This window comes from Petaurus breviceps, unplaced genomic scaffold (assembly GCF_028583685.1).
Source record: "Petaurus breviceps papuanus isolate PSGF00001 unplaced genomic scaffold, PetGlider_PUasm1.0 183, whole genome shotgun sequence".
Lineage (NCBI taxonomy): Eukaryota > Metazoa > Chordata > Mammalia > Diprotodontia > Petauridae > Petaurus > Petaurus breviceps.
In genome coordinates this window covers 21899723-21911876 of record NW_027185791.1, presented here as the reverse complement: position 1 = coordinate 21911876, position 12154 = coordinate 21899723, and the positions used below count along the sequence as shown (strand labels likewise).

Sequence of the window (12154 nt, the reverse complement as noted above, 5' to 3'; positions counted from 1 at the left end):
ACAGGAAGGAGACTAGAGTTAAGAGGAGAAAATAGGGCTGAATGTAGTTCTGGGGATCGTTTGTGTAAAAATAAAATGACTATAGAAAAAGAGGATGGACCCTTTTAGGTGTGCCCAGAGGGTGAAGGTGGGATTTGTAGGACATCCAGCTAAGGAAACAGAGAGAGGTCCGATGGGTAGGAGGAGAGTCTGGAAAGAACAGCCTTGTGAAAACCTGGGGAGAATAAATGTAATAAGAGGGAAAGGTGCCAACAATGTCAAATGTAAAGGGAGATCAAGAAGGATGAGGACGGAAGAGGCCATTGGATCTGGCAATTACAATGATTCAGAACTTTGGAGAGAGCCGTTTCCTCGGGGTGTGAAGGCTGAAGCCAAATTGCCCTTTGATTTAAATACAAATTCAAACTCACAATCCAATAAAGCCCAGAGGGCAAAAAGCCTGGAATAGAGGATTTGAGTGATGAGCTGTCACTTGGAGAGCAATCCAAAGGGACTTGAAGGCTGAAGATTTGCCTGCCCAGCTGAAAGGAAGAGGTGGCTCATTAGGTCCCATAAGCAGAACACAAAATGGGGAGGGAGCGCAGTGATTTCACCCTTTGCTTTGTGTATTTCCACAGAAGAGGATCTCTTTTTAAAAAAAATTTATTTTAAAAGTTTTATTGATTTTTAAAAATAATAATTACCTCACAATAACTCCCCGTGCCTCTTCCCCCACCCCCAAAAGCAAAAACCCAGAGCCTTCCTTTGTAATAAAGCAAATCATTTAAAACAACCAAGACAGTGGCCTCATTCAGCTGTATGTGCCATTTCATACCTTCAGTCCACCACCCTCTACCAGGAGGTGGGAAGTGTGTTTTATTGTCAGTCTTTGGAAACCAAGGCCAGGCGGCATGTGTGTGTTTTCTTTACATACAGTGCTCCTCTGCCACTCTTTATATAATTTTTTAAAAATTTAAATTAGGAGCATTCTTCTATTCCTAAATTTCAGTTATAGGTCAAGTCCTACCAGGACTCAAATGTTCCTATAAGGTTAAAGATCAATCCCTTTTTTACCCATAAGCTATTATTTTTGTTGACTGATCTGAGGCCATGTTTATCATTATTATTATTATTATTATTAATTTTCCTTCTTCTTGGATACCTTTGCCTTTGAACTGTTTTGTTTCTCCATTGCTATTCTGTCCTCCATGTCCTATGTGCTACAGGGGTGGGGAACCTGCAACTTTGAGGCCACATGTGGCCCTCTAGGTCCTCAAGTGCAGCCCTTTGACTGCATCTAAACTTTGTTCATGAAGGGCCATATGTGGCCTTGAGGCCTCTGTGCCACCCTCTGAAGCTAGCTCATTAATCTGTTTTATACTTTAAAGCTGTCTTGGACATAACTGTTTTTTTTAGGCAAATATGTTCCTATTAAGGTTGTGGGAACATAGGTACAGCTGTGCCTGGAGTTCCAGTCTGGCCTCAGACACTTACTAGTGGGTCAGTTATTTAACCCTGTTTGCCTCAGTTTCCTCATCTGTTAAATGACAAGCCGCTCCAGTGTCTTTGCCAAGAAAACCCCAAGCAGGGTCACAAAGAGTTGGATGTGACTGAATATCATAATATTCATCCAATCCAGTCCCCTAACTTTATAAATGAAGTAACTGAGGGGCCCACAAAGGTTCCATGATTTGCCCAAGGTCACCCTAGTTTCTCTATAAAAAAATATTGAGGCTACCCTTGATTGGATTGAATCCAGTTGAATCCAGTTACCCTTGATTGGCTTAGGGAACTGTGGCTCTGGTTGGTGACTTAAAAGGATGAAAGAACCATATCTTATGGTTATCTCAGGACCCTGCCCAACACCCTGTGGAAACAAGGAAGGTAAAATGTAGATGGCCGAGTTCAGTGCTAGGTTTTGTTGAGTGTGCTTTCTGTGTGATAGAAGCCCCTTTTATTAACTGTTCGGTCTCATTTTGTTCCATTGTCAGACATAACTAGCAGGACCCTGACCTTATGGGCCTTTCACGTATACACTGTATGTGTGGTAATCCCCAGCTGGATTATAAGAGCCTGCTGGGCGCGTCACTGTTTCACCTCTTTCTGTCTCCTCGGTGGGTAGCTAATGTCTGGCTGTAGGAGCCACGTGATAAAGGCTGGCTGATTGACCATCGTCATCATCTTTCCAACGCTCCCCTCTCAGTGGGTCCGTTTCCCACCATTTACAGACAGAAAAGCTCCAGTCCAGTGTTTCTGCTCCCAGGCTCTCGCCACTTTTGTCATCCAACCTCCTCATTCTGCCGGCTTGGGAACATTTTTCTTCTTTCTTCACTTTTTTTGGAGCAACTCTTCCATCCTTTCAGGGAACACCTTGGTCTCCTTGAGAAGCTCATTATCTTTCTCCTGTATTGGGCAGGCCAGGCTGCACGGTTGTTCATGGAACCTGCAAGAACCACAGGTCCTCCATATTTGCTGAAACTCCGCTTCTCTGTGACTTGTACCCCTAAGTTATATGGTAACTGCTCAAGCATTTTTGTTATTGCTTATTTTATCATGCTCTTTCTCCCTCTTCGTCTTTGGTTTCCTTTGGGGAAACTCCTTCATCCTCAGTTTACGTGGTTTTTCTTCTGTGTTTTCATTAATTGTTTATCTATCATGTGAACTGCTGTTGAGTCATTTCACTCATGTCCAGCTCTCTGTAACCCATTTGGAGTTTTCTTGGCAGAGACACCAGAGTGGCTTAACACTGCATTCTCCAGCTCATTTTACAGATGGGGAAACTGAGGCAAACAGGGTTAAGTAACGACTGAACAACAGCAGTCTGTTCCCTTTATTAGAGAGGGAGCGTGATGTGATAGAAAAGGCGCTGGATTTAAGATTTAACACACTTGACGTCAAGTCCTAACTCAGCCTCTTACGTGGGACACACAGCGAGTCATTTAGTCTTTCTGAATAATTTGTAAAATAGGGATAATATACTCTGTCTCTTGGGGTTATGGTGAGAAAATTGCCTAGGCTCATTTTAAAGGACACACTTAAGGTCGTAACGACAATGATTTCTTGACATCGCAGGTTTATTTATAGAATTGGACCATTTCAGGAACCTGCTCATTGACCTCCCTGCCTCACACTTCACTGTCTCTACAGTCTGTCCTCCACTCAGGATTGGCGATCTTCCTAAAGTATAGGTCTGACCATATTACCCCACACAGACACCCACATGAGATTGTGCGCACACACACACACACACACACACACACACACGCACACTCACACGCCCATGCACACACGCACACGCACTCACACGCCCATGCACACACATATGTACACACACACACACACCTTCAGTGGCCTCATGTCACTTAAATCTTCTACTTGACTTTTAAAACCCTTCTTCACCTGGCTTCTCCCTGCCTTTCCCTCTTCCTCTTGCAGCACTGGCCTCGTTGCGGTCTTGCCCAGCTCTGTGCCTTTTTCCTGACTGCCCCTTCTGCCTGCCCGGCTTGTTCAAGACTTGGTGCCCTTTGACATTACTCCCAGTTTACCTTTTGTAGATAAGCATGTTCTTTCTATGCCCATGATTGCTTACGTGTTGTCTTCTCCGTTAGAATGTGATCTTCTTGAGGGTATCTTACCCCTTCGCACAGTACCAGGCAGATAAGTGCTTATTGACTGACTAATATATGTAAGAATACCCTCTACCGCTTGCTTTTATTCTATTTCTGACTTTGACGTGGCCCTTTTTTGCCTGCCATCATCCTCAGTGATTTTCAGATCTACTTCTGTCAGCTGTCTAAAACACTAGTTTCACAGTCACTTGCCCTGGGCTTCTTCCCTTGGATTCTCTGTCAGCCAGTTTGCTAGCAGGGTCACCACGGGCAGTAAAATTAGTTCTGTTTCCTGGTTCTAAACTTTCGTCCATCTCTTTGGCCGCTAACGTGCCCTCCTGACTTGGCACTCCCCCTGTTTATCCTGGGAGCCAGTGCGGCCCCTCCCTCTGCACCCATTCTCCATGACTTCCCTTTTGGCCACGCGGTTACTCATGTTGCCGTTTCAGGACTGCTCTGGGTAACATTCTAGATCGAATGCCAGTCTTCAAGCCTGACTCATCTTCCAGTTTCTGTGTTTTTGTGCCCAGCTACACGACTGAAATGACTGAGCAGCAAAACAAAGCATTGAACAAAGTGTCCCACGCAGACCAGAGTCATAGTAACTGCGGCTGGACCCCCTGCTGTGGCCTCGGCGCTCTCTAAGGCACCTTCTCTTTGGTGTTTTACATGTTGCTGACAAAGCTCTTGCAGACCTTCTCTCCTCTGTCCCCAGCTGTACCAGCCCTGCCCCTTACTCTCCCAGAAGACCTTTCTTCTCACTTTACTGAGAAGATTATCTGGCTGAAGCTCTCTTATCTGTGCTGTATGCACTAGGATCCTCTCATTCTTGCCCTCAGTCTCAGAGCTCTTTTCGGTCCTTCTGTTTCTGTGCCCCCTCTTCCCTCTTGAAGCTTCTGGAATGTTTTATTATCGACTCTGTTAGTGGAACTGGAAGGCCGAAGGTCAGTGGAGGCGGAAGTCCTCATTGTTAAAGTTCTCAGAGTTTGCATTCTCCTCCATGTCTCTGTGGCACATTTTCCTCGCGCCCCTTCTTTTAGAGCTCTCCTCTCTTGGTCTCTGTGACAGTAGAGACCTTAGTCCTCCTCCTCCCTCCCTGGCTGCTTTCTCTGTCTTCTCTTTCCGTTCTTAACAATGGTCGATAGTAACGCTTCTGTGATGCTTTAAGGTGGCAAGGTGCTTTAAAAAGATTACTTCCTTTATCACAACGAGCGAGGGAGGCAAGTGCTGTTATCCTCATGTTACAGATGAGGCAGCTAAGACACACAGAGGTTAAAAAACAACCACCCAACTAGCGTCAGAGGCACTTTCGGCTCCTGTCTTCCTGACACCAAGTCCAGCACCAGTCAGTGCGCCATCTGGCTGCCACTCTGCCTGTCTGTGGTCTTGAGAACTTGCCTCTCCGTCCCACCTCTGCTTTTCTTTCTGCCCTCTTCTCTTACTCATCTAATCTTATGCTTCCACTATCACCGCTTAGTGGACGACCAGCTCTGATTGTCAGTCAATATTTATCTCCCAGACCCAGTCCTATATCTCTGAAGCTCTACGAGTTAAACTTCCATCTGCAATGATGTCCAAGCATCACCTCAAACTCACGCTGCACTGCTTCAGCGTTCCAAGATCTTATTGGTGGGGATGTGCTCTCCATTCATGCAAAATGCATGCTCGTTCAAGCTTTGTAGTCAATGTGGAATCCGCCAGCTCTACAAATGTGCCTCCTCTAGTTTAAGGAGAGGGGCTTCTCACATGACAACCAGAAAGGCCATCACTGGCTTCCCCTTACTCACCTCAAGTCCTTTTGAATAAAGTCAACCATCTTTGTGTTGTAGACTCCTCTGACACTGTGCTGAAGCCTGTAGACTCCTTCTTAGGATAATATTTTAAATGAACAAAGTAATATAATAGGGTTACAAAGGAAAGCAGTTATACCGAAACACAATTATCAAAAAATGCTACACGTGCATATGTGTATATTACATATGTGAATGTATTTATACATGTATGTACATAATATATACATAGACAAATGTGTGTATATATGAAGCTTATAGACAGGTTAAGAACCCCCTTTAGAGGACATACTTTGCAACACTTAATACAATGACTGTCACAGAACAAGATCTTGATAAGTGGTTGTTGACTGATAGCTTTTTAGCCTGTAAGAGCTCAAGGGTGAATGGTGTAGTGCAAACAGCAATGGACCTGTATTCAAGTCTTGGTTCTGCTACTTAAGTGTTTTATAATCTCTCCAGTCCTGGAATTGGAGGTGTCCTCATCTATAAGATGAGTGGGTTAGAGTAGATGACCATGTTATCCCCTGCTTAAAAACCCCTGCCCCCTGCTCCCTTTCCCAAGCCACAGCTTACAAATTCATGAGTATGAGTTTTGACTCTCCCAATTATGAACCATCCAGGCAGCTGTAATGTAAATGAAATCAGAAGATCTTCCATGCCCCTTTGTATTGGCAAGTAAGCAGGTACTTAGCACCTTGTTTCAAGTTAACACCTTGTTTAAGCTATTTAATTAACACAGAAGTAGTTAATACCTTGGGAGGAAGTTGCTGATATAACAGGAAGGGGCAGACTAGGGAGGAGCTAAGTCATATATAAGGAAAAGCCCCAGCTGGGAATGGCAGAATTTCCTGGGGTAAGGGAGCTTCTGCTGAGAACTTCCAAGACCCAGGCTGAGGAGCTACTGTGAGTGAGAGAGGAGTATCCCTGCTTGAGGGAGCCTGTTCTGTTGTGAAGGCTTGGGAATGTGGGTGTTCACTGCATTAACCATGTACACCCACTTCGTGGCTACTGTAATGACTTTGGCTTTCTGGTTCTGGGACTCAGTTTTCTGGTGTTTGAATAAAGACTTTGCTTCTGTCTTCCATGTGGAGAGTCTGTTACATTTTGTGATTCACAACTATACCAGCATATTCCTAACCACCGTGGGTGATGTGAATATTGCATCATTGTTGCAGCAGCTCTCTCAGTTTCACCTTCGGCATAGTTCTGCAAAACATGTGGGATTGGGGTAAAACCCTCTCAAAGTCCTTTCTGTCCACTGGGGTTTTGTGCTTGTCCGGAATGAGATGATAGGCTCAGATTTCTACACATTTTTGGCCTCTACAACTTGGGCGACTGCTTGTGGCCCTGAGGCCACTTGCAGCCCACCAAAGAATTTCCTCTACATACAAAGTATGTTTTCCTCTACATTTTTCACGGGCCTCCCAAAATCCTTTGTTAAGTCACAAGGGGCTGCAAGTGGTTCAGACCTGATCTAAAAATAAAGTAAGACTTTACATATTAGAGCACTCCCTATGTTCAAAGCACTCAGTATATACAGTTCAAAGAACTATGACAGTATGGCCTGAAGGTTAGTCCTATGAGAGTGGGGGCTGCTGTGCAGAGTCTTCTACATCATGGCTGATGGGAATGGGGAGGAGGGAGAAATCCCCTTCTCTCCCTCCAGAAGGGAAGTCATTCCCCCTCAAAGGCTGGGGGGTTGTTTCTTAACTGTTGGCTCTTGCTTGGACTGTAGGATTAGCAAGGTAGGTTTTTTAAAGGACACCAGGGTTGTGGCCAGTGGCAGTTACTTCTTCCAGTTTAATCCCAGTTAGTAAAGGCATGCAGGACACAGATGAGTCTTTACGTGTTTGCTTTCTGTTATTATATCTTAAACTAGGGGCGGTGAAGGAGATGAAACTTCACTCCCCCCTCCTCTACTACATGTAAATGACTAGTTTGCCATTGCTTCTATCAAATAATGTGTATTTGAGAGGTACAAAGTATTTCTATGCATCCTGCTTTCTGAGAACATCCTCTATTCCAAAGCCAAACCTTGTGTATTCTTATCACCTTCTTTAGTCAGGATTGAGTTAGTGACCTCTGGTAGAGAGGTTGATCTAAAATGAGTAACATTTTCCACATTTAACATCTGATCCAATTCCCCAGGCAACTTCACCCCTCATTCTCTTTATTTCCAATCTCTCCCCCTCCCCGCAAAAAAAAAAAATCTAGCAAAGGGATCAGACTATTCTATGGTAAAAAGCAATTATTTTAACAATTTGTTTGATGAGAAATTTAGTAGAAGAGTCATTCCAAGTAGAATATTTTTACGTTTGCAAATTATGTGACATAAGATTACATTTGTAAAAAGTATATAGAGCTAGCTTTATTTTTTGCTCCCTCTTTGCTCTGAAGTGGAAGTTTGAGCTGTTGGGGTTTATTACATTTTAATTACTTTGGGGAGAATAGTCTTTACAATTTGGTCTTCAGTTGGCTTGTCCTCTTTTCATATTATATGGTTTGCCTTTGCCTGCTTTTGCCAGGAGAGAAAGATGATCCTATGAAGGATGGTGTTTCACCACTTGATTTAGAAGTAGGTAAAGAACTCAATTCAGGTATCATTAAGTGCTGGACTTATTAAGGGGAATTAAAAAATGGAGTAGGATATATTCTCTGCCTTCAGGGTATTCACAGTCGTGTGAAGGAGAAGACGCGTCCACAAGTGACTCTAATACACATTAGGATATCATAAGTGCATGGCAGAAGTCTAAACAGAGTGCTTTGAAAGGTAAAGACCAAGGAGATTCTTCATGGGGATGATCTCTGAGCTGGATTTGAAGGATTGATTGCAACGAGGCAGAAATGGGGGTGAAGGGTCCAATGTCTCCAAGACATTAGATTAGACTGGTTGGGCATGATAAAGATGGAGTGTGTTACCTGGGGTAACATCAGGGTAAGCTGGAAAGGTTGGTTGAAATCCTATTGTGTAAGGCCTAAAACACCAGGCAAAAGAATGTGAAACTTGAGATAACACATTTCCCACATTTGTTTGTTTATATCGGACCACTATTTATCAAAACTTGAGGAATTATAGATAAACAGTCTTAGTTTTTAAGTCAGAATTAATTAATTTTTAAAAAATCTCTTAAGCTTAATATTTTGAAAAGAAGACAATTGATTATAAAATTTTTGCAAAGTATAGCAAAGCATTATCTTTTAGTATTCTACAAATCCATAATTTATGATCATTGGGATTGATAAACAATTTCTTGATGTAGAAAAGATTCAAAAGAGCATTTGAAAATAATTTGTTCTCTGAAGTATGTAAATTTGAGTGTTGATTATATTCATTGTCATTTCATAAGAAAACAGAAATCACTACAACTTGTACTGGTCCTTATGATTAATTACAACTCATACCTCAGATCAGGACATCTGTCAGACCAGCCTTTATTAATCTACTCATATTTCGATATATAGGTAAGCCCTCTCTAATACTGGGCAATCATAAAAGGGAGTTACTTCCCTGGGAACAATTGCCCAAGTGATGTCAAAGCAGGTTTCTAAGATATTAGGAGGAATTTGGTATTGTATGATTTTAAAGTAGTAACGTTATGGAAGTTATAATAATGAATAATGAAAAAAAAACACGTATTATATATTTGCTACTTGCAGAGCACTGTTTTAAGCACCAGAGATAGAATTGCAAAGAAGGTCCTTGCTTTCAAGGAGCTCACGTTGTAATGGTGAGGCACCATATTATATATGGCAGGTCCCATGGTCCTTAGGTTGCAAAGCAGATAGGAATGCCTCTTCTGATGTTGAAGCATTTGACAGTGCCAAAGAGTTTGATGTCAGGAACTTTTTTTTTGTTTTTCTGAGAGCGTTCATATACCTAAAAGTAATGAAAGACCTCTTTTAAAATGTTGTGTTCTTCTTCCTTTATGCTAACCTAAATTGATCTTTTTTGGAGTTTATAGGATTAGCCTGTGAAAGAGAGGTGGTTTTTTTATTGGGATCACATGGTTTTCCTTCAAGTGTTGTTTATGCCAGTAGTGATATAATGAAGGATCGAACACATTTTCCTGTTTTTGTTAACATGCTGCAAATATTTTCAATCTTAATTTACAAGTAGGGATGCAGAAGTTTTGGTGTTGAGCACTGCACAAAGAGATGTAGTATATCGGTGTATGTTTTGTAGTTCTGTTTTTAACCAGCATAACTAATTAAAACAGGCTTTTCCTGAGCTATGGAAAATTGTCAAGAGGGGATAATCTTAACCCTTTGTGGTGGACGGCTTTATAATGTTGACAGTGCCTTCTCTCTTTTTTTTAATGTGGATTTTCCTGTGTGACATACACAATGCATTTTAGAGCTCAGATAATGCTTTTCTTTCACTGCGTTGAAAGTTATGCCCTACAATGATTGGCCTTTTTCTTTCCTCAGCTCTTGTGCTTGATCAGATGTTAAATTTGAACTCCATTCAAATCGATTCGTCTCTTGAAGCTTAAGTGTTAATGACTCTCAGCTCATTACAACTTCATTGGGGTTGAAGCATTTAAGAGTGTAGTAAGTGGGATATTTCGTATTGAGTAATTGCCTGGTAGTCTTAGTGAGGAGGCTTGTGTTGCTTCTGTACACATCACAGTATCCTGGCATCTCCCACAGTGACGGGATGGGAAAATGGCACTGTTTCATTGACTTTCTAGTTAGCCAAAACCTTGACATTTGTCTGTTCCTAAAATCTACTAGAAATCTTGATAAAATACAGGCATGATGAATGTGTTTTATGGAAAAAATAAAGAAAATGTGGTTAACTTCTGTTAATACCAATTCGAAGGATTTGTCTTAGTTCCACTTCATACTTAAATAACCTGTTTTGGGCAGAGGAAGGCACATTCCTTTTTCTTTTTTGTTCTTTTTTTAGAAATTGAATAATAATTTTTAGCTTGCTCTTATCAGATGTTAATTCTAAATAACTAGTTCTTAATCATATATTTTATGAATAAATTGCCCTGTTTTTCACCCCCTTTAAACCTAGATAATATATTTGGAGAAATCTCCAGAAGATACCTACAGGACACTGTTGGTCGGAAACATATCCTATGTTCCTTTCAGGTGAGTATGAGAGTTTTGGGAATCATTAATGCTTTTTGTTTTTACACAGTGCCCATTTCTAGATATACCTCCTTTTCTATCTTCACCTTCCTTCTACTTGCATACACTTTTCATTATAACAGATTAAAAAATGTGAGTGAAATCAGCTAGCACAGCAACCACATCCAAAAATATTTACAATATTTCACAACCATTTCCACCACTTTTCCAAGAAAAGAAAAATGTGTTAGCTCATCTCTGCTCCAGTTCCAAAATTAATCATTACCAAATTTAAGAACTTTACGTACGAGCTAGGCTATATTGGGCCCTTTCATGGACCCTGTGTTCTCATCCTTCATTCATAGCACTCTGAAAATACTTGATGTTTGTTTTTAAGAGAGTGGTTGGTAAATAGGCGTGGAGGTATGTTCATTCATGATATATGCGCAAAAGAGCAGCCAGTCACTAGAAGGAAGGCTTGTTGAAGCAGTTGAGCTGTCGTGCATACAGTGCTGATTTAAGACAAGTTATAGATTTAATTCTTATGTTAGTGTATTCATTTTTCCATATACAATGACCTTTGCTGGCAAAAATTGTCCTCTCCACAGGAAAGGCAGTCTTCAATTTATGTGTCCCATGTTAAGAAGCAAGGGAAGAGATTGCTTAGGATGCTGCTCCTGGGAAACCTATTGAATCACACCTTCTGTAGTTGGTATATGAGGAATGTCTTCCTTGTATATAAATACATTAGCTTAAGCTCAAAGAAATCGTTATAAAGCTGAGCAGAAACATATAACAGGCTGCCTTCTACCAGTGCCTTACCTACCAGTGTTACCGTGGTAAAGAACTTGTGTAGCTTTATAGACAGTTAATTTCCAAAAACATTCTCCATCTTAATGTGTTTACTGGCGTACTTAAACCTGTTATTTTGAGCAAATGCTTGCTTAATATCTTAGCTATTTGGTAAAAGTTGTACAAAATAATTATTTCATCTAGATGCACAGTACTGAGAGAAATTTTGAAAATTAGGTATCTGCTTTTGAAAGTATCCGTCTTGTATATATTGATATTAGCACAGTCATTCTCCATGGCCTCATTGAGATGACATTGGATTCTTGAAGGCTGTATCCATGAAGCATCAGCTCTAGACCTGAAGTTCTTAAACTGATACACAAAGAGTCCACGTGTAGGTCTCAGAGTATCCAGAACTTGGATAGAAAAAAAACCATATTTCTGTTTTCACTAACCTCTGACATTTAGCATATGCTTCAATTATGAATTCAGGCAACCAGCATTTTCTGAGTCTGGTTCCACAAGCTTTATCCAACTGCCCAAAGCGTTCGTGACACAGAAAAAGGGTTAAGAACTCCTGCTTCAGAAGGTCATCCTGTCTGGCGGGAAAGGCTTTGGCAGGGGTTCTGCACCAGACGGTATATGTGCCCACCTCCATCCCACAAGGAACCAGTGTCACTAACTTCAGAAAGACGCATAACAAAGTTAAACACAGTTTGGTGAATTTGGAGCCGTTAAAAAGAAATCTGTCTTTTTAGAGTGGAGTTTTATAACATTTCTGGACATGAAATTCCTGATCTGCAGGAATTGGAGAGGGAATATTCCATTGAATTATCAAGTCAGCAGAAATGACTTACACTCAATAGGAAAAAAAGAAGAAAAATATCATGGATTGCAAAGTCT

General features: G+C 41.3%; 1 protein-coding gene across 15 annotated transcripts in view; it reads left to right on the top strand.

Moving 5' to 3' along the window:
* CDC14B (cell division cycle 14B) overlaps window positions 1-12154 on the top strand; it is a 144553-nt gene that overhangs the window by 84455 nt on the left and 47944 nt on the right. For all 15 annotated transcript variants that reach the window (XM_069088039.1, XM_069088041.1, XM_069088040.1 and 12 more), the window contains one exon: window positions 10404-10480. In XM_069088039.1, coding sequence (XP_068944140.1) covers window positions 10404-10480 — 77 coding nt within the window. The remainder of the gene's footprint in view (window positions 1-10403; window positions 10481-12154) is intronic.